Consider the following 23,077-nt stretch of genomic DNA (forward strand, 5'->3'; position numbering starts at 1 on the left):
CAATGGGTTATGAAGAAAAGAAACAATAATTAAAGACTTAGAGAGTTAAAAACTGGGCTTTTGTCTGCAGATGGCCTGATTTCTAAACTTCAAAACCTCAGCAGGTGTGCTGATCAGCTCTTTATTTAATCAGCTGTGTTATGCTTCAAGATAAATATTTAAATTGTTGACTGAGGTGGAAGCATGTAATAAAGGAGTTTTGAAGCAACGTTTAATATGAGTTGACTGTCAAGATGAGTGGAAGATTATATACAACACATGTCATATTCAAGAGTGGAGTCTCCGCACAGGAGTTTGCAGGGTAAACATCTTCATATTGCATCATCAATAATATGATGTCCTATGGGATCTCAGTTTTGTTGACATTGTGTTAAAAACTTATAAATACTGTTTGTAGCATCTGAGAATGTTCATGAAGTAGCATATGTGGGCTCAGTGAATTGGTGGTATTCTTTGTCTCAAGAGAAGCAAAGTATAAACTCATCACCCTTTGGTGGATAACTTTAAAGCAGTATTATACCATCAGAAAACTTTTCCTAGCAGGACCTTTGAGTTTCATACCTAAAAAGAGCAGATGCATCTTTTCAGTGCTCAGGGCATTGGAGGACAAGTGATGAATGTGGAGTCATTAGGAAAATAGGGATGTGGGTGCCTATATGTAAAGTACTGTTATATGGCTCTTAGTCTGAAGTGTCGCTGGTGTCTGCCATGCAGTAAATTGAAAAATACAGGGTTTTGTAGTGAGGTCAAAGCAGGAATTAAAAAAAAAAAAAAAAGGCAAAAAACCCCCAGGATGTTAGACTCCACTGTGATTTGTGTGTCCTGTTATGAAGTCCATTTTGGAATTGCCCACATGTGTTTGGGCTTCTTTCTACAGATGACTGCCACCTCAGCTGTGACAGTATTACAGTGACGACCTCTCTTGTGCCTGGAAGTGGGAGACATTGCTTCACTTTTGTAAGTCTGGGGCAACTCAAGCCCCTGTCTCCGAGGAGAATTCAATCATTAGCAGCCTCTTTGGGGTAGGAGCAGTAATACTGTTCTTCCGCAGAGGTAGATCCAGGCCAGGGCTACACTAACCATTCTTTTGGTGTGCTTATGGAGATATTTTTATGGATACAATGTAGTTCATTCTTCCAGGGAACTGGTATAGTTCAGTAGAGTAAAAGTTTGTGTTTGCTGGTGTGTGTTCCTGCTCTAGTAATGGAGGTGTAGTAGTAATTTGCTGGTAATAAATCAGTTTTATTGCAAACCTGAGAGATCATCTGAACTCATGATAATAAGTGCTGTAAACTGCTGTTTGGTACTTTATCTGAATGCCTGTAAGTCACGCATAGGAAGTCTGTGCATAATGGTGAACATTTTTAACTGAGTCAACTGTGCACAGTGTTCTTAGACTTCATGGTGAAGTAAACTGGGGGTTTTCTATAAAAATGTGACATTTTGGTCAAGTCATGAACTGATTATAGTTTTGGTGCTTCAAGACTTTGTTCTGGACACTTAAAACAGTGCATTCACCACATGAAAATTTTACATAGAGAACTACTTTACAGTCTTCCAAATAACAGAAGATCACAGAATAATCATGGACTTAATGCTCTTTAGAGCTGACAAACATAGACCTTCATATTAGCATTGTCAGGGACTCTAGACTCTGTTTACTTGTGAGGATGTTAGAAAATGTCCATGTCTTTTCTCTCCCTCTCAATATGAATTCCTTTGTGCAGCGTATTTAACAGGTTTAAAAGCTAATGCTTTTGTTTGAAAATGTGAAACAACTTGCTAGATTTTAATTTTATATTCTGACATTTTACACACTTGTTTAGATCAGTCATTACCTACTAAGTTGGCTGTAGATGCAGAGAAATGCTCATGAAGTAGTTACTAATTTGTGTTTATAGTGAGACACACTTTAGTAGTCTACATCTATAATTGGTATCATGTATGTTTTGACCACTTTGTAGTGGTCAGATGCAGCCTACCAGTCATCTTATTCACTGCAGTTTGACATTTGTAATGATGGAGGAGGAATGGATAACTTCATTTGGTGTCTGGAACACGCTCCCCAAGGAAGTGGTCACAGCACCAAGCCTGTCTGGGTTCAAGAAGCATTTTGACAACACTCTCAACCACACGGTGTGATTCTTGGAGTGCCCTGTGGAGGGCCAGGAGTTGGAGTCTGTGGTCGTGGTGGGTCCCTTCCAACCCAGCAGATTTTATGATTCTGTGTCAAAATGGCTTCTGCTTTGGACTAGGGGGCATATCTTTGTTTTAGGCCTCAGGTTGGAGAGTTCTGAAAACATCCTAAACTGTTAATGCTTGGGGTCAGGACTCATTTCCTCTTTCTCTTTAGGCTCTAGGATTAAGATCTGTTCAGAGGTGGAAGAAGTTTCGTTAGGACAATATAGAGTTGCTGCTAGTTGTTATTTTAAACAGCTGAATAGTGTAGAAAAGTGTTCCATGTCTTGTGCAGAAAAATGCCATGTTCTCTGTTAAACCTGGAGAAGTACCTTCTTGCGTTGGAAACAGTTTGGTAAACTACTGAGTTGTGACTCCTCTTATTGATAGGTGGAATGCTTACTGGTAAAGGTCAGCATGTGACTAGTACTGTTCTTTAGCTTGTAAAGATATATAAAATGAGTAAAGAATCACTTCCTACTCACTGGGAAACACTAATAAATGTTTCAAGAACTGTGTGTGTTTTTCTTTTTTTTTTTTTCTTTTTTTTTTCAGTGTGGGTGTGTTTCAACAGCACGTGAAGATGCAGTTTTAAACATAGCTTGCAGGACAACTTCTGAACTGGATGACTTATTGCTCATCATCCTTTTAACCTGGCTTGCCCATTTTCTGGGGAGTCATGCCCTTACGTGTCCTTTTGTGGCATGTGCAGTATCGCAGATGGACCCTCCAACTTCGAAGGGTCAAACCTGCAATGTACGTGTACAATTTATGTATTATGTACTCACTCTGCTATTGGAATAAACTGAACGTTAGTTATCAGTTGAATCTTGGCACTTTATCAGCATCAGTCTGCATCCTAGGAGAGGTGGAGGCTGGAGGACTCTGTGCAGTTTCTGCAAAAGATCCTGGATAGGATGAAAATCCATTTTTACCTCTAAGGGCTGTTTATTAATGCTGTGTGCACGCTGAGACTGTTTGTTTCCTATGTAGATAGATAGGTACTACACAAAAATTTCTGAGTTCTTGATTTAAATAAACAAACAGCAGTTATTTCTATTTACTCTCCTATATTGAAGTACAGCTGTATGAACTCTAAGTCCAGATGTAACATCAAGGTGATAAAAAAACAAACAGAGGATGTAGTTAGATTAATGTGGTTCTTAGAATGGGGGTTTATAACAAATTATCCTAACTTTGAACATCGGTAGTAATATCCCTGAAGATTTTTAGAAGTATGACAAAAAATATCTTTTCACTTAAAAAAACATGAAATATTTACAACCCAAAATTTTCAGTATCTTCTTATCATTACTGAAACTTATTAGAAATTGTAGAAGTGAATATTCCAAATTTTTTTACAGTCGCTCTGTAAAAAACCCTGAAATTAATTAAAGCTATGTGAAAACGTAACTTACATAGTTACTTGTAGGGATTTAAACTACTTTTTTTTACCAGTATCTTTAGCACAGATTGTACAATCTGTGTAATGGTACACAGTTGCAATTTTCCTTCAGAAAATTAATGGTTTCTCCCACGCCCCAAAATAATAATTTTGAAAATTATTGATTCAGCTGAGCTACCTTGGCAGTGACAGCTAATTCAGCAGTGATGATGCAAAGATCCTGTTACGTTCCTTTAAGCTTAATATAAGACTGAGGTCAAACTATTGCTGCTGAGGAAGGGTCTCTTAACGAAAACTCAGTTACTCTTAAATATCAGAAAACCTGAATGAGAAGAGAGAAAAAAAAATACCAGGAATTGTCTCCACTGCATGAAGAACTATGATCAGAACTTGCTCTTTGTTAGATATCAGAGGATCTCATTATACTAGTCAGAAAGACCAAAGGAAGTCAATCCCAGCTAGTTCCATGGCTTTTAAAACTGTCAGTTTGGTTATTAGCTGGGTTCTGTGCTTAAACACTTAATAAACTATATCCCACTTAAAAGAATGGTCGCAGACAAACACCGTTTTGAGGAACAAATGGGAGTTCAGGTATTTGTGCACACCAGTGTTTGACAGCCTAATACAACTGTTCCTTGAAAGGAATATGTGTCTTAAACTTCATTAAATTTTGTAAATTGTAGCAGGGAGGAAGTCTTTCGATGATTGTGCGGTTGGTGTCATGATTGAGATATTAAAAAATTGGAAGGTGGATGTAGTATAGAATGGAAACTAAGGACCTGAATTGATTACAAAATCGGTGTGCATTGTTGAGGAGAAGAGTAGGCAATGAATCTTTTTTTTCCCCCCCAACCTTTAAGGAAAGGTCAAAAAGTGAATGAATATAAATGGTGAAAGCAGTGGTGAAGTTTGCATACACAGGTTCTATGTCTGGCAGTCCTGTAAACCCACCAGTTGAATCAACAAAAGTTTCAGAAATCCCAAGTGGTGTGAATAGTTACACCCTTAAAGGAAGGTATGAGCTGCTAAGGGGAGGATGGGTCAAATGCTGAAGTGCTTGAATATCCTGATCTGAAAAACCTTTGTAAATCAAGACCTGATTGTTTAGATGGATGAATTGAAATGCCATACCTTGCATTCAGTGTTCAGTAGAAAGAAAGTGGCCATTTCTAAGTGTGGAAAATAAGAAAACTTATTCTCAGTTCCTGCAAATGGAAAACTGGATGCTTTGCAGCATCTTCACTTTGTGTTAGAACCAGGTTGAAAGATAAAAGAAAACTAAACCAAAGCAATTTGTTGCTTCTTAAGAGAAAATGTCAAAATTATTTGTGTGCATCTCTGTTAAAAAAAATATTTCAACTTTTCTGTCTTATTTTCTCCTATTTTGACTGGAACTGGAACTGATTTAAACCAAATGCTGAAGTAGAAGAATATTGGGTCACTGTTTTTCATCTGCATGTAAGGTTTTATGTAGCATTACTTATGAACAGGAGTGATGAACCATTTGTCCTGGACCATTTGTGGACCTTCCAGGAGTTCAGAGCACATGCACTTGAGAGCCTCTTCTTTAGCCAGAATGGCACAGCTCATGTAGCTGTCATGGTATCTCCCAAAGTATAACTCCACTTGGCTTTGCTGCCTGTGGACATTGCTTTAAATTTTGTCTTCTCTGGACTTTTGACTAGTGAATCTTTCTGTAGGGTTTTGATTGGATATTCTTCATCCTAGGTCTCTTAAGAGAATTGGTTTGGGCTGAAAAATGTGAAGGCTGTATTTGTTTGTTCTGGTTTGGTTTTGGTTTTTTTGTCCTCAACTAACTGAATGAAGCTGTGACTTTATTATTACAACCTGGATGTTCATATGCAAATTGGAATAGTCCTGTACTCTCCAGCTTCTAGTTTATGCTCACTAGCTTAACTGAAGCCTAGAGTATAGCCTCTTCCTGCAACTTCTTTTCATCCAGTGGTTGTTACTCATGCTAGTTATTCACTGGGTTACCCTTAATTCAGCCCACCTGCCTCACTAGTACCTTCATTTTCTTCTTCTTGAAACATGTCATCTGATCACTGAGACTTTTTCTCTCTGCTGCTTTAATCATGGTGTTGCAACATCCTCAGTTGATGACAAATCACATCTTTGCTACTTACACACTGCTTGATTATCCGTTTATATAGTGCTGTAGATGTTATTTAATAGGCTTCTTGCTTCAGTTACATCACTCCCAAATTTTACACTGCATGAGGCGTTTTGCGTTTAAAATAAATTGTAGCTCCTTGTTTCTGTAGTCCCCTGGTGACATGCTGTGTTTTCACACCTCCTTGTGCTCTTATGTGTGTTACACTCTGGTTAGGGCAGGCGAGTGTTGTATGGCATCCTAAATGTACTGCTATTGCAGTGAACAGTGAAAGTGGCAACCACTGGTTTTGGCTACGCTAGTTTTGGAAAAAGAAATCTGGAGGAGGGGTTTCTATATTTGTTTTGGACCGATGGGAAATGCAATGAAGAGCAAGAAAATAACCTCTTTTTATTTTGCGTTTGCATGCAAGTACTTGCTGTCTTGAGACTGCGTAGCTCTGAATTCAGCTAGAAAAGCCAGTGGCTAGTGTGCTGGCATTCTTCCTATTCCATCTTCTGCAAGAGAAAACCTAACTGTAGGCATCCAGCTTTCTATGTGTGGAATATTAAGACGTGATTGTAAAACTGCTGCACCAAGGGGTTCTGATTTGGTTTTGGGTTTGCTAAGTCTTGTGAAAAATGGACGGACGTAAACTTCTGAACACACTCATTTGGGTTCTTAAGTAAATAACTCATAAAATCACCACAGAAAAGCTGTTATGGTCAGGAAAATTGTTGCCAACCTGCAAGTTTGTCTTGGAGAGAATAACTCTTTTGCAGGCTTCCCACTTTTGACTGATAATGCTCCTGATTCTCTGTGCTTTTGTGTCAGTACAGATTGACCTGATCTTTGTTAATGGCAAGAATATTCTTAGGGAGCACAGCATAAATTATGAAAGCTCTGTTTGAAGAGAAAACTTTAAATGAATCAAATAATTTCAAAAAAATTCTTTTTTTCTTCTCTAGGTTATTTATCTTTCATGCATAAGCAAATACTGTAGGCTCTTAATCCATCTGGAAGAAAGGCTAAAATCAGTAGAAGTGCTGAATTAGGGTTTCAGGCAAAGCATGTCTGCTGACATGATATGGTACTTCAGTTATTGCGGAGACAAAGCATAGTTTGCAGACTGCAGAACAAACAGCATTTGTTAAACCTTATGTTGGCCATAGATTAACAATTAGTGTTGCTAAAGCATGAATATCACAGTCTGAGCAAATGCCTAAGGGTGTAGAGTGGACAGGAAGCAGTCAGTAGAGAGACATAGATACCAAAGTCAAAGACAAGAATAAAGGACTGTGAAGCTAAGGAAGAAGATTCAGTAGGAATCCAGAATACAAGGAAGCGACTGAGAAGAAAATAGCAGATAGATAATGGCAGCTAGCTCAGCTAGCTTGGGTTGTAGCAAGGACTGGAGAGAAGAAAGATTGGACAGGCTACCGAAGATGGGTGTTGTTTTAAAACATGTTTAATTTCATACATTTTTACTATGCTAGGTGGTTAAATTGAAAGTCAGTAAGTATCTAGTGCCTTTTGAGTTGCCTCCAAGACTACTCTTTGTTTAAAATACCTTCCTGCCTTTTGTTTTGTTGTTGTTTGGTTGTTTGGTTGGTTTATTTTTATTTTTTTTTTAGTTATGTTTTGTAGCACAGTAAGGGCTATGGACTCAGAATTAATTTCCCTGTGTAACCTTCTAACTATGTGCTATGTCATGGCATTTCAGGTTTCTTTTTAACATATAAATTGCAGTCCACTTAGTAAATAAAATGGATTACTTATGGTAACTGTTACTTATGGTAAATGTGACTAGTCAGACAACCTAAATCCTTGCCAGAGCTATTCCAGAGGCTTTAAAAAATCCTATTAAAAGATTTTGTTTGCAGGTGGTACAGAGAGGATAAAAAAACCCCAACAAAACAAACAAAACACAGTCTGCAGAGCATTCTATTGCTCCCTCCTTTGCTAAGGGCAGTTTACTTTTAAGACCACAGCTATAGGTGAAATTTGTCTCTGCTGTTTGTAAATAAAAGTAAATTTCTGAAGAATCTGGAGTTCTTGGAGGGAATTTAGGAACAGGAAGCATGAAGCCTTATGTATTTTCTGCAATTATCATTATGCTAATTATAACAACATAAATGTCACAATCATGTTGTAAATGTTAAGTTTGAATCGTGTGTTAGTGCTGAGTGTAAACTGCCAGGATCAGAAGACAGTTTTTTTGAATGTGGGTAGTAGGGTGCATAATATGACCTTTTAGCACCTTTCACTACTGATTGTTGAGTAAAATCTAAAGAAGCTGGACTGTTCAGAGCTCATAGTAACTTTGCATAGTTTGAATTAAAATTATATTTATCATATCTGTAAGTGGAACTTCCTTAATAAAATATTGCAAAAGTAACATGGAATTCCCTAATGCAAAGTCAGACGACTTAGAAAACTGTGTGTTTTTGAAGCATGATGCATGCAGAATTTAATTTGTATTTACACAGTTTGTAGCTTTCTAATAGTAGTATTTGAAAAGTGTTTGCTTTGTGCTTGTGCAATAACAAAAGCCAAAGTGATGAATATGAAAAAATGACCTTGCTTATATTATGTACATTACACACTATTGCTTTTTTTGATTAAAAATCTGCAAAATACATAGTAGAGATAAAAGCTGTTGATATTTCATTCAGCCATTTTGGTTTAATTGAGTACTGATGTTTGCTACCTTGTTAGCAAAATCCTGAAGATGCTTCAGAGTCTTGAGAGAAAAAAAAAATCTGAATAGGTTGCCCCCTTTGCTTTGTCTCTAGAGAGAACTGTTTTGTATTCTCGCTGTATCAATCTCCTTTTCTTCATCAAGGTTGAAAAATGTGTGCATTTTTGGGGTCTCAGGAGTAATATCTGAAGACTTAGTATTTGGGAGCCAATTGAAAAAGCTCATCTATAATCAATGTTTTTGTTGTAATAAACAAATTCTGATATGCTTAGATTTGTACTACAGCTAATGCTTATTCTTTTCCTGGAACCTTTTTGCCTAGATGACTCTTTTTAACAGACTTTAATTATCTTAGCAATGTATACACACTTGAGAACTTTTACCTCACGAGCAGCAAACTATTTGAATTGCTTACAACTGCCTCTTTATACTTTGCAGTAGAACCTCCATCTTTGAGTATTTCAACCTTTAAGTACACAACTGTCCTTTCTGGCACCATCACAATATAGGCTAGGGATTTCTTCACTGAGATGTTAAGCTCAGCTGCTTTGTGGCAGGTAGAGAACTGTTCCTTAAAGAGCAATTTATTACCTCCTTTCTACATGCACTGTAATTGCTAAACCTGCCAATAGTGTTTGAAAACTTGGGGGCTTTTGGAAAGTTTAACATTTTATCCTTCTTGCAAATCAGATTACTGAAAGGTAGCTGTGGAAGACTGAAATAAAGAGATATCATCAATTTCATGCCATTAATTTCTGTTTTATATTAATAAAAACTAGTTATGAAAATAACCTAGTTTGTGGATAAATATTCGTAAATTCCTGGATAAATTACCTGTTTTCTGGATAAATAGTATTTGTTGATCTAGCTTCCTGTGGAAGCACTTCTTTTGAAGTCTCACATGAGCCTTACTCTTTAAATCTTTTGACCAAGCTGCTTCAGCTACCTCAGAGCTTAAGGATGGCTCCTGCGGTATGTTAATGCCCCATAGAATAATTTTCTGCCTTTTTCTATTGTGAGCAGACAATTAAAGTGTTGTTAACCTCATCTCTCTCTTCTCACACAAGAGCTCCAAGCGAGAGTGGAAGCCTCTGGAGGACCACAGCTGCACAGATGTACCATGGCTGCTCTTATTCATCCTCTTCTGCATAGGAATGGTGAGTAAAACTCAGATAATTCTGTAAATGTTATATAGTTAAAGAGTTTGCATTCAGAAGAAAGGAATTTTCAAACCCTTCAGTAACTTCATCACTGGGAAAAGTCAGGGTATATTTGCATGAGAACCAGTAGCTGTAGAACAGAAATGGGTACTATGTCCTTGGTAGGGATCCATAATTTATTGTTTGTGCCAATTCTTTCTTCAGCTTCTCTTCCCCTCCAGTTTCTTTGGTAAGTGATTTACATCATGAAGATGTATCACTTGAGTCATGTTTCTTATGGGGATGGATGTCCCAGAAGTGATAGCTTTGAATCTGGTGAACAGTTCTATGAATGACAGTAAACTTTTTGTGAGGAACAAAGATCCTGAATATCAAAAAGTTGACTGCTTTTTGGGGGGTTGGTTTGTTTGGTTTTTTTGCTTTGTTTGTTTTTTGTTGCCTTTTTTTTTCTTGGATGCCTAGTAGAAGCAGCTACTGTTAACAGGCATATTACCAGTGGTAAAATCTTTCTTTCAAAGTTATACCAGCTCTGTCCTGTGTGATGAAGCCATCACCTTTCTCAGGTCAGCCTCACAACCCTCTAGACTTTATGTTAAAAAAACAGACCTCCAAGAGCTGCAGATTAGTGAAGACTAGCAATACACTTCTTTTCATCTTGTTTTGCTTCATACCGTTCTTCTTAAACAGAGAATGTCTGTTTCTGTCTTGTACTGCTGTGTTACAAGCAGTAGTCCTTAGGGGTTTGGGACTTAGATTCTGTCAGCTTTCTTTTCTGCTGTCCCTTGGTCTCTGGTGTTTGGAATAATTCCACTGAAAAATTTCTTCTACTTTCCCCAGGGTGTTTGTCAACGGCTGTTCTTCAAATGCAAAAATTATAACGATTATTTAAAATCATATGAATTACAGTGTCACTGTAATGTGGCTATCTTAAAATTGCAAAAAGTACAGTACTTCCTGAAACAAGTAGCTCTCTCTTTTGTGTTTGATTTTTTCCTTTATTGATGTTCCCTGATTATTCGTGCATACTTACCTGTGCCCCCAATAATAATTAGGTCTGCTATGCATGAGTGTCCCAAATTTTCCTGTCTAAGCAATATGATATACAGAGCAATTATCCTATTGGGTCACATACCTTGTTAGTTACTGTTCTAGGGGACTTCATTTGAAGGGTCAGGTGCCATGACAAGCCAGGAGAACATCACTGCACACTTGTAAATTAGCTTTGATAGAGGAAGGGTTGTATGATTTGCCTGTGTGTAAGGACAAAAATTCTTGAACCAGCCAAGAACCTGAGGACTACTGTATGTAAAATGCACGCTAGTATGTCCTTTACAGAATAGTAGGGGATCTGAGAAATTAAAAGTGAGTGCTGGAAATTAGCTTGAATTATTATGACTAGTGAGCCTTTTGATCACTTTGCCCTTGTTTTCAGTTTGAATATTAGGTCTATAAGTGCATTAGTGCATTGGCAAGGGAAACATAATGATTGGCTTGTCTGGAATTGATAGCCTATCCATTAGAGAAGGTCACTCTGCTGTATCTTCACACCTTTGAAACCGCACATTTTCACTGTTCTGTGCTGAGTTCATTACCTGTTGTCATCATCTCATCTGATCCTGCCACTGCCATCTGTTGCTTCACGCATTTGTCTCAGCTGCTCAAATCTTAGCTTGTCTCACATGCGAAAACAAGTTCACTGATGGTAGTGGAGTGAGCTGATGGTTCATTTCTGCCTGTCAGTGGTGGTGTTAATGATGCTTTTGCACCAGTCTCCTGTTTGCACAATCACCATCTTGATCTTGGTTTTGCTTGAGAATTGTGTCTGAAAGTTCACAGCAAGACCTGCCTACGTGTTGGTATTTTCCACATTACACTGTCTGAGCCATCTTGCTTTGTGTCTGTTTCTTTCTTGCATTTAAATCCAGCATATGGAACCACAGTAGCCTTGATCTGGTCACTTGTTTTAGGAGCACTTCCTTAAAAGAAACTTGTGTTAGATAGGCCTCTTCATTCTAGCTCATCTTTGAAAGCAAGTAATATGAAGGAAAGAAAAAAGTCTGAAAGCAAGAAAATCTGGACTGTGTGGAATTCTCTAAGATGCATAGTAATCCTTGACAACTCCAGCTCTTCTTGTAGCTGGCTCTCCTTCACTGCCTGCTCTTGGTCTCCCTTCTGCTTCGTGCACAATTCACTGACAAAATGACTAACAAAAAAAGCACCTACAAGAGTCTTAACTATGCTTGTATAGTACCCAGTGTTGGATATCTCAATCCTCTTTTAGGTTACAATCAATTTTATCGTTGCACAACATCTCTCTGTGATGGTCCTTGTCTTTCCTTTTTCAGGCCGAAAGAATTTTTAGACAACTTCTACTTAGAAACAAATTGATAAAACTGACTTCTCCCAGCTGTCAAACAAAATATTGCTAAACTGTGGATTGTTTTGTTTTTTTTTTTTCTCCTCCAGGGTTTTATTTGTGGCTATTCAATAGCTACAGGAGCAGCTGCAAGACTGCTTTCAGGATATGACAGTTATGGAAATATTTGTGGACAGAAAAATGTCAAGGTGGAGGGAATAGTCAACAGTGGTCTGGACCTTACACACAAGAAGTAAGTATGTAATTCAGCTGCTGCATTCTGTAAACCAGGAAAGGCAAAACCTTTCTTCCTTTGAGAGTGGTTTTCAATAAAATGGGAAAAGGGATATGCTAACTCATTCCTGCTTGTCATTTGGCACTTTTCTCACCTAGAGGACAACAATCTCTTGTAACAACCAGCAACAGTACTTGGCGATATGCAATATGAGTATAGCTAAAGACATTGAGGAATTACCTTTTCTTGGTATCCACTTCATGTAAGATATTGTATTAGGCCACTGAAGAGTCTAGTTTGTTAGAGTTTTAGGTGTGACAAGTATTTTCAGATTTAGGAGCTGACCTTCGATATTAATTTAGAAAGGTTTGCTTTTGATGTTGTATGCTCAGTTTCTGCTGCTAGGTGTAGGGGGAGATGACACATATCTAACACTTTAAACTGTAAGCAGAATGTGTGTAAGTGACTTGTGGAGAAAATGCACAAAACTTGTAAGCGGCTCACAGCTCTTATTAAGCAGTATCATGTTAAAACCCTTACTTACAGTTCAGGTATTTCCCATCTGTTTCCCAAAAACATCCCACTGCAGTGGTAGTACTGGAGAAGTAACAAAAATTCTGGATTTACAGGTTTAAAACATCTCTTGAGGTTTGTCTGCCAGTCAGTACCCAGAGCGCGTCTGTACAACTTGGGTGACTTAAGAAAGTAAACTGTTTAGCCTGACCATTGAACAGTGGTATTAACAGACCAAAAAAAAAAAAAAAGAAAGATGTTTCTTTCACTGTTTGATTCCTTCAAAGAATTAAAAAGTTATTAATTTCTTAGTATAATAACCTTTTGGTTCCCACTTTCAGAGTAACAGAAAATCAATGATTTCCATAAATTATTTTGGAGGGATGCTTTCCTAAGATCTACTTATTTGGAGTTGCTATACAAAAAACTTCTAAATACTTGATTTAAGATTTAATGTGGCTGGGTAATTGGTAGTTACCAGAAGGACTTGAGATAAATAAAATGGCCTGAAATATTGTACAGATTTCTTCTGTCAAAAAACCCCCCACTTCTTAATTTAATCCTATCTTCCAGGAGGGTTGAAAGGCTTAAGATTCATGAAGCATAGTTTTCCTATTTTTTTACATAAACATTTTAATGGTTTCCAAATCCGTGTATATTCAATACAAAATTGTCATTCTGGCATTCTGAGATAAAATGCAAATTTTAAAATCATAATTTTAAACTTACTTTTAGAAAGAAATGGTGTCTGAGTTCGTGTGAAGGTAGGGAAATTTAGACACCTTATTGAAATGTAATAATTACTATTGTAATAGACTGCTACATGTGACAGAAATCACACCATCATGTGGAGAAACATCTACCACTGCTTAGTGATTTCCTCTTGTGAAGGCAAGCTCAAAAGACAGCAAATAAAATGAGAGATTATTTTTAACACAGTTAATAGATAGACTGTTGTTTATTAAGAAGTCTTAATGAGGTTCAGAAGGATTATGTTTTTGTAACAAAGATGTTGTGGCTTGAGGCATGACCTAAGCAAATTAACAGATACACTTATAAGGAATATCATCATCTCTATTTGCCTGAGAGTAAGAGAAAACCTTCTACCAAGGCAGACTGTTCACATGAAGTGCCTGGTACAGTCCAGGGTAGTGAGTTTTGGAAGAGATTGGTTCTTATATAAGCAAGTGATCCTTCATTCTCTCACACCCTATAGTTTCTTCTGAAAAATTGCCAAGCAAATTTAAACAGCTATCTGCTTTGCATCTGTCTCTAGCAGATGGAGTTTCTCCAGTGTCTGAGGTACAGTTCATGGGAGTATTTCATGCTATTTTTATAAAAGTACTTTTCAGACAGCCTGTAAAAATGAGCTTTTCTTCCTGCCTGTGCATTTCAGTTTGTGTAGAGAAAGAGGACTTTTAGGATCCAGAAATGCGGTTCTGGAAACATGAAGTTATTTCATTTTGCTGGCAGGGTAATTCTGTTTTCGTTTCCCAATCCAGAGGCAGAAAAGCTAAATCATCTGTAAAAATAACATTTTCTTCTTTGTACGTGACAGCAACCCATAGGCACTGTCATGTGGAAATGAAATGAATGTGGCCTGTGTGGATATGGAAATCTGGGTGGTAAGGGTGAAGAGGACAGTCCTCACAGGGATATGATTTGCTCTGTGTACGTCAGATATGCTGAAACCACTGAGATGAAATCTTGGGAAGGAGGGTTCTACAGTTTGGTCTCATCAACAAAGAGTGGATCAGGCATCTTTTTATTTTTACCACAGAAACAACAGTACACTTTAATAGTCTAGAGTCAGACATGGCAGTGAATTCTAATTAAATCTATCTGCTTCAAGTAAGCTCCTTGCTTTACAAATTCTGGTAGTTATAAGGGGGTTAAAAAAAAAGATGTTTTATTTGCAAATATATGATGACCATGGCAGACAAATGTAAGTCCCTGAAATGCTAGTTCAGTCTGATTTTTGATCACCAATACTGCTTGGACTGAACTCAGTTTTTGCTGTTTACTCCAGTATAAGGAGATGTGCATATACATATAGCATTCCACCTTAACTAATGCCCTTGACCCCAGAAAATGGGGTTTAGGTAAGGGGAAAACCCAGGGAGAGTTTGCAAGCAAGCATGCAGAGAATTTGGTCGAGTGAAACTGCATGTGCCCTACAGTTAAAGACATCTTAGACACTAGGCTCTCATCTTCATTCGACAGATTTATTGGCACAGATCAATTATGATATTTGGTAGCTTGATCTATGTGCCTTGAAAAAGGGAACCTGAACAAAGAACAACCTGGGTAATTATTCCCTTTCAATCCAAACTCCCCATCCCTCACATGACAGTCCGTACCAATGGCAGTGTTCTGTAGTCCACATTGTAATATGGTTGTTACGGTTCGTATACCATGCTCTATGGGCTGTACACTCTAGCTGTTAATTTTTAGGCGATATTTAAGATGCTAGCTTTGTTTGTTCTAAGTATTGTTGATGTTCAGATTATTAGCTCCAGGTTTCACCTTATTGCTCTCTACAGCTACCCGAAAGGAAGTTGTGGAAAGGGGGGGATCAATCTCTTCTCCCATGTAGCAGTTGAGAGGAAGTTTAGATTGGACATTATGAAAAATTTCTCTGTCTAAAAGGGTTATCAAGCCCAGGGAGGTGATCGAGTCACTGTTCCTGGAGGTATTTAAAAGACGTGTTGATGTGGTGCTTAGGGACACGGTTTAGTCGTGGATTTGGCAGTGTTGGGTTTACAGCTGGAGTAGATGGCCTGAATGGTCTTTTCCAACCCAAAAAATTCTATCGTTCTAAATCTACCCTCTTTTAGTTTAAAGCTGTTCCCCCTTGTCCTGTCACTATTTGTCTATGTGAAAAGTCATTTTCCCTCTTTTTCATAAGCCCCCTTTGAGTACTGGAACGCTGCTATAAGGCCTTCCCACAGCCTTCTCTTCTCCGGGCCGAACAGCTCCAACTCTCTTAGCCTGCCTTCATATGCTCCAGCCCTCTCATCATTTTTGTGGGCCTCCTTTGTGCTCACTGTAATGGATTCATGTCTTTCCTGTACTGGGGGGTCCCAGAGCTGGGTGCAGTGTGCTGGGTGGGGGACCCATGAGAACAGAGTAGAAGGGGAAAATTCAACCCCCTTGCCCTGCTGGTCATGCTTCTTTTTACAAAGCCCAGGGTACAGTTGGGTTTCTGGGCTGCAGGTGTACATTGCAGGGTCACGTCCAATTTTTCATGCACCAGTACCCCCAAGTCCTTCTCTGCAGAGCTGATACTACATAAAGATGCATAAAGACACTTAATGTTGTAAGTCTGCCATACTGATTTTCATATAGCAAACGTATTTTCATTTGCAGTGTTGAAGCATCTCTAACAGTATGATTGCCTTGTTTACTTCAGTCTTTGTGTTGCTGATATAAGTTATTCTGTTATCAACAAATTAGTCTATTGTTGATTGTAAATAACTGAAATTGCAGCACAAACCATGTAAGTACATTCTTCTAGGATGAAACAAAACCTGGTCTGTGATGACATAGTATGGAATTTTCTGCAGTAAAATCACTTATTTTCTATAAGTAAGCTTTATAAACAAAAATAAAATTAACCTTTTCTTCTGTAATGCTGGTGCCTGGCATTTTGATTCTTGTTTTAACTGCTAGAAATTTAAAAAAAAATCTTGCTTCTGTCTTCCTAGACTACAGATTGAAGCCATGGATTTGATAGCTTGGAATTTTCTGTGCAACTCCCTTACTTCTGTCAGAACTGCCTCTGCCACTGCAGTGCAGTATTGGAATTACATGTATCTATTTAAGTGTATGCCAGCACAGCACACTTGTGTCAAAACTGCATGTGACACTGCAGTTGAGTTGTATTTCTAAACTTCCAGGCTTAAGTTAAAACGGTAGTATTTTACAAAATATTCCAGCAATTAAAATTACAACTTGGCCCTGAAATTTAAATTACTGTAGAAGTGGGCTGAGTTCTGTCTTGTCAGTGGCAACATTCCTCATCTGATTTCCGTAGGCAATATGCGTTAAGGGACATTCAAAGAAGCCTTCCGTCCAGGAACTGGAGTCCAGCCCTATATATCCTGGTGTCTGCCTAGGCTGAGGGATGGGGATGGATGACATGTATGGGACACTCATGCAGCTGGTTACACAGACTGGTACTGACAAAGTGCTGCCTTCAACAGCGGGACTCACAAACAGAAGCACAGACAGCCACGTCCTCTCCTCCTCATGGGCTCACAGAGACAGAAGGTCACTAGTGCAGGCACACATATGACACTTCCCAGGTTCACAAGCTCACATACATTTGTGGAGCCCTCAAATACCAGCACAGCACCTCTGCTCACCTGGCACCCCTGCCCCGTATCTGTCTCTTGGGTTCCTCCTGCTCAGCAGCTGATCCAGCTTGGTGCTAACTAGCAAACACTCACACACTCGTCCCACAGGCACCCTGTGCTCACAGTTCTCTCAAATACCAGTGCAGACCCTCTGCCTACCTGACACCTCTACCTGGACCCAGAGCCTCCTACGCACCATCTGATGAAGTTTGGAGTTTGCTGGGGAGTTACAACAGGAGTTGAACTCAATTATCCTTGTGGGTTCATTCCAACTCAGGATTTTCTGTGATTCTGTAACATGTGTACACCTGCTTTGGCTCAGCCCCTGTCAACAGCCAGCACCGTATGGGCTGTGACCACTTGTGCTCAGTCCTTCACTTCTGTAGCTGCTTTTTTTTTGTGGATGCACATTGTTCCCACTCCAGCAGCCCATTGCCAAGACCCCTTTCTGCCCCAGTCACTGGCACTGAGACCCCACTCACTTCTGTAGCTGGCACCACAGGCCTGGGGCCTGTAAACCCCTGATCTGATTCTAGTTGCTGGCACCAAATCCTTCATGCCCATGCCAGTCTCCCCAGTAGCTGGCACTTAATCCCTGCAGGACTTGCAGCATCCATACACATGGAACAGAGACTGGAACTATGCAGAGGGAGAGTTAAAGGATTTAGTAATAGGATATGACAGACTGCAGTGATCAGGTGCTGAGATCAGTGTACTGACCAACACCAGCTTGCATGCAACTGTCCCTTTTATACCCCTTTCTATCTGCCACCCTGTCCCATGCACACCCCCTCAGCAGCTCGCACAGTCCCACTCATCACTCCTACATTCTGTGTCTGTGGGTTTGCATCCTTTTCAGCCACATAGTCCCTGCCTGCAGTTTCTTGATAGCCCATCAATTATTGTGATTGAGTAGGTTTGTTTCTGATTATTAATATAATAATCTGGTTACTATATTCTGGTTATGATTATTAATATAATATTAACACTAAGTGGTTAAGTTTTACGTCTGAGTGTCTCCCTCCTTTTCCTTATTATCTCAGTTTGTCAAGGTGCTTAGCCGGATAGTCTTATGGAAAGTTAATAATTTTCAAAATCCACATATCCTTACCAATTAATGTGACTGAGTTTCTTCCCATCCTAACCTCCCTTACCACATCAATCAGGTTTTACTCTATAAGTTCTTGTTTGTGGCTTCTTTGACCAAATAACCTCAAATGAGCAGACACTCTTCTTCCATGTACCTTTATAGTATAGAATAGCAACTGTAGAAACTTGCCCTCATGCAGTGGAAGCTTTGACAAGAGTGTTCAGTTAAGACAACTATTGAACGTCTTGGTATTAACTCAAGAGTATTTTCTTTGAAATGAAGGAAAACTGTGGCTTATTGCTCACATACAGTTACTTTGATTGTGTCTACGGGACAGAATTTTCATGTTTGCATTTGCTTCTCAGACAGTGGTCTATGGATTCCTGAGATGGGTAGTGTGTATTAAGTAAAAAAACCAGAAATAGCAGTGGATGATTTTCAGTGAGATGTGGACAATAAAAGGGAATGTTTTAAGAATGCAGGTAATTACCACATTACAATTGATTTAGATTACATGGGGTTTGATGGACTTTCAGGAAGTAAGACTGTACTACATACTTATCATTCTTGTATACTGACACTGGGTAATAGAACAGTAGACAGCAATTAGTGTACAGACTGAAGTTGTTCAGGCAAGACCTAAATGCTTTCTAGGAATAGAAGGGATTTTACTGATTACAGAATGAATTCCCATCCTGAGGACTGCAAAAATGGAAATGGCATTTTATATGGTGGTTTGGTATTGATTTCCTATGATGATGTTAGAAAATATGTAGAGAGTATTTCAATGTATAGTGTGTCACCAGAATTGTAGGAATTTGAAAGACTTGTTCTGCTTCCAAAGAGAAAGGCATTCTTCGTCTGTATTATACCATCAGTGGGCAATTCTGTAGGTTTAGGGTTTGTGATGAAATGTGTATAGCCAGGAGATGTTAGCTAAGGATCTATAATATGTGCTTCAAATGGCAGTGACTCATCATGGAAAGTGAGAAAATAGAATCTCTTTAAAATACTGCACTTGAACACGAGATAGTTGTAATGAAATATCTGAACCATTTTTATTTCAAAGCAAATACTAAAGTAATCTGTTCAGTCATATGGTGTGGAAAATTGATCTAAACTAAAAAGCTGTTCTTGATTGCTGGTATTGTGTGTTTTCATTAAAACAGCCATGGACTTTGTCCTTTTGCAGCGTAAGGGTAACTTTATGGGGTTTATTGAATCTTTCTAGAAAAATTTGTCAAGTTTAAGGGTGGAGTGAAGGTTCGTGAATGTTTGGGCTCATATTTATGAAAAGGCATGGTAGGAGTATTGCTGTTTTTAGGAATAGCACCACTTGAATGGACTTGAATCAGGTAGAGTTAAACATCCTTTCTGTGTTATCCAGAGGTAGATAAATACCCATATACTCGTGGTGCATATGTTGAGTTCATAAATTCTTTTGATCCACTCAGTTATGATAATATGAAATTTACTATGTTTCTGGATAGACTGAATCAGTCAGTCTTGACTGAATCCTATAATTTGAAATTTTGCTCAGCGTGATTGTTAATTCAAATAGAAATTATTTACCTTTTTTCCTTCCCTAGGTATGTATTCTTCTTGGATCCATGCAATATCGATATAGTACATCAGAAAATCAAGTCTCTTGCCTTGTGTGTATCAGCTTGCCCAAGGAAAGAACTAAAAACTCTGGCTGATATTCAGAAATTTGCAGAAACTAATGGTATGGAAAAAATATGTTTGCTTTTGTTCATATACCAGATATTTTCACAGGATTAAAAAAAGGCTCATGCATTAGCTGAGCTAAAAATGAAATATGTATGGAGAAATACGAATAGAAATAATGTGCTCTTTTCATTAAGCTAAAACGTTACTAAATCTTACAGTATGCTAGTGTTCCGTCATGTCTTGGGCAGTATTGAAAGCTTGTTGTTAAAACAGGGGTACAAAGTGTAACAAGCACTTGAAGGAATGTCTCCGCTCCTAGAGAAATGTGCTGACATTGCTGCTCAACAGTAGTGCTGTTGAAATGTCCTCATGTATATGGGCTAAGTGAGAGCGGTGCTGCTGTTTAATGGCACTTGTGGCACAGAGAATGACTGTGTGTGTGTGAAAATATTCCTGCTTCTTTTCAGTGCTGCAGTGTGGTTCCTGTTGGTTTGGGTTTTTTTGGTTTTTTTTTAGTTTTCCCTAAGAGTAGTACTTTTTCTCAGTAGCAGTGACACTGATATTGCTAGCTCAGTTCCTGTTTTAACAGTCTGTGGAATAAAATGCATAGGAAGTAACCAACTTTTGGACGTTCAAAAGAAAGTAAAGATAAAAACTTAATTTAAGGAAATTTCAGGGGTTTTCAGCTATTTAAGTGGGAACATTTAGTCCTAAACTTACCTTCTTGTCTTTTAAAGTGCTGCAGTAAAATTTCTTTGCGAGGTGCTCGACTAAAGATGAGTCAGTCTGGATGACCCAGTTCCAAGGGGTGAAACCGCTTGATTACTTTCCATAAAGGGAAACTGAAATGTCTGTTTCTGTTCTAATACAGGTTATTTGAGTACTTCTTGTTTGAAAGCAGGGCGAGTGGAAGTGTCCCTAGGGTCACTGCTAATGCCCCTGGCTCTCCCACTGCACTGTGCCCACACACCTGGGTGTCTGACACTTGAACTGTCGCGCGGCGTCACAGCTTCCGAGGGGCTGCGCAAAGAGCTGTGCCCGCCCGGTGTGGCTGGTGAATGAGAGCCTCCTCGTGTGGTCTGTGCAGCCTTGTCAATTACAAGGGAAACTACTCAGTATCTACAGCTGTGTTCTTCACTCCTTCTCTGAGCATGCTGTGTTTCTTTTAACTAATGCAGGGGAGTTATTTGTTGGTATGAAGTTAAGGTCATTTGTGCTGGAGTTCGGGTATTTCTTGAAGTAATGAAGTGCAGCCATGTCTTGTTTTATCACCAACACTGTTTCCATGTTTATAAATCAAGTCTCATATTAGTTGTGCCTGAAATATGTTTAATGTAACTGTTTTTTAAAGTACAACAAAAACCACTCTTCCCCAAACATGCTATGCTATGTCTTGTCCTCGTCATTCTTTCTTCTAACTGTATCTCTCTTAATGCTTTAGATTTTAAAAGATATAATTCTTTTTACTTGACATGACAGAACAGTATTTTCAGTTTCCAGAAGCTTGGTCAAAAGTATGAAACCTGATGTTAGATCAGAACAAAATCATTGATGAGTTCAGTTCCAAATTTTCATTATATAATGTTTGGCTTATCAAAAACAGGTATTATACTAAACTGATCTTTCCTTTTATAGATGAACTCTGTGCAAGACTGGAATCACACTGTTCAGAGAAATATTGTCATCTTCATGGTTATAGTTCTGCTTAAATGTTCACCAGCCTTTGCAGGTTCCAAAAAGGGATGGTTTACAGCAAATGAACAGCTTAAATGCTGACTATCTTAACTGCTGCATATGTATAGTAGAAGTTCAAGTGTGATTCAGTCTCATGGTTGAGCAAGAACAGTGAATTAGTACCAAAACTATAGTACTTGGTAAGCAGAATATTTTTTCTAAGATATGATAGTGGATTTAAATTAATTAGCACAGGATTATGTTTGGCAGTCTGTTTTAAGTGACCATTGACTCCAGTGTAAAAACGATAATGATGAAATCTGAGGACCTTGAACATAACTGCAAAGAGCTTAATTGCAACTTCCGTGTTTGTTCTATAGTTAGAATATAGAGTTCAGCTGTCAAACTGAAGAATGAGGGCAAGCTTGTGATAATCAGTGCTGAATTTTCACAGGCTCGTGACTTCTAACGTTCAACAAGAAAAGCATCGTAATGGTTTTTTAATATATGGGTAAAGAGTGCAGTCAACTCTTGGTTTTGCTCTTTTGAGCCTTTCTGAAAGCTTTAACACTCCCTGCATCCTGAAAATAGCAATTGTGCTGAAGACAGAATCTGTCTGTAGGTTGTTGCATGTACTTTTGTAGAGTTGGCCATTTTCACCTGGTTCATATGCCATCCCTGAAATCACCTTACTTGTCCATGTACCTTGAAGTTCTTTCATAAATTACTGCTTAAGAGCCCTTCCACAACCCAAAGAAACCATCTGTTGTGACTCAGCCCATCAGGAGGTGGTGTGGTAAGTTAAAAATGAATGGGTTTTTTTAATCTAAACATCAAGAGATGTAACATAGTGAAACATACTACAACATCCTTGTATTGACTAATGATTTTGTCAGTACCACATATGATCTTGCAGCTAACTTAGTACTTATGGTATCTTTCCTGAAGCAAGACAGACACTTGATTGGCTCTACACAAGAGGACACAACTGCCAATCCCAGAGGTTCAGAGCAGTTATGGCAGAGCTCTTATTCATTGCGCAGTACAGCTTGTATTCTTCTGTAAGCAAGATTATAAATAAGCATTTAGGGCAGGGAAAATGCTTGCTTGAGGCGTGAAGATCATTTTATGACAAAGCAGCCTTTAAGCTTTCTGAATCAGTAATGCACTTGCTCTTCTGCTATAATTTGAGAAAAGCAGCTGATTTTGTGAATAACACAGCACCATTTCAGGGCAGTAACTTCACTCTCACTCCTACCCCACTTGCTCTCTCACAGTCAGGCATTTGCTGTGCCTAAGAAGAGAAGAAGCACATCCCTTACAAAGCCAGGCTGATTTTAAGAAAACAAGGAAGTGTGTGTCTTTAATCTGTTCAGAACAATTGACATCCAGAACACTGGGAACCAGCTGAGACTTCTTACAAGAGGAGGAAAAAGGGAAAGAAAAAGAAAAGATCTTTGCCCTGTGCAAAGGTGCAAGTTGTAAAATGCAGGGGTGCTCTTGGGAGTGACACAGAAAGGTGCAGTGTTATCTAAGAAACATTCTAATGCTGTTCTCAAAGAGCTATACTAATACTTGAGTTTGTAGAGCTATGAATTGGACAAAACTGAGAATGTTATATGT

At 38.6% G+C, this 23,077-nt stretch overlaps 1 protein-coding gene across 5 annotated transcripts in view; it reads left to right on the forward strand.

Moving 5' to 3' along the window:
• The window catches only part of SLC44A1 (solute carrier family 44 member 1), a 74,234-nt gene that overhangs the window by 8,355 nt on the left and 42,802 nt on the right, over positions 1–23,077 (forward strand). For all 5 annotated transcript variants that reach the window (XR_001876114.1, XM_017822520.1, XM_017822521.1 and 2 more), the window contains exons 2-4: positions 9,465–9,554; positions 12,024–12,166; positions 19,699–19,835. Coding sequence is in view for 4 of the 5 variants with exons in the window: in XM_017822520.1 (XP_017678009.1) it covers positions 9,465–9,554; positions 12,024–12,166; positions 19,699–19,835 (370 nt within the window). In the remaining variant the exon portion in view is untranslated. The remainder of the gene's footprint in view (positions 1–9,464; positions 9,555–12,023; positions 12,167–19,698; positions 19,836–23,077) is intronic.

This window comes from Lepidothrix coronata, unplaced genomic scaffold, assembly GCF_001604755.1.
Source record: "Lepidothrix coronata isolate B3197 unplaced genomic scaffold, Lepidothrix_coronata-1.0 Scaffold98, whole genome shotgun sequence".
Lineage (NCBI taxonomy): Eukaryota > Metazoa > Chordata > Aves > Passeriformes > Pipridae > Lepidothrix > Lepidothrix coronata.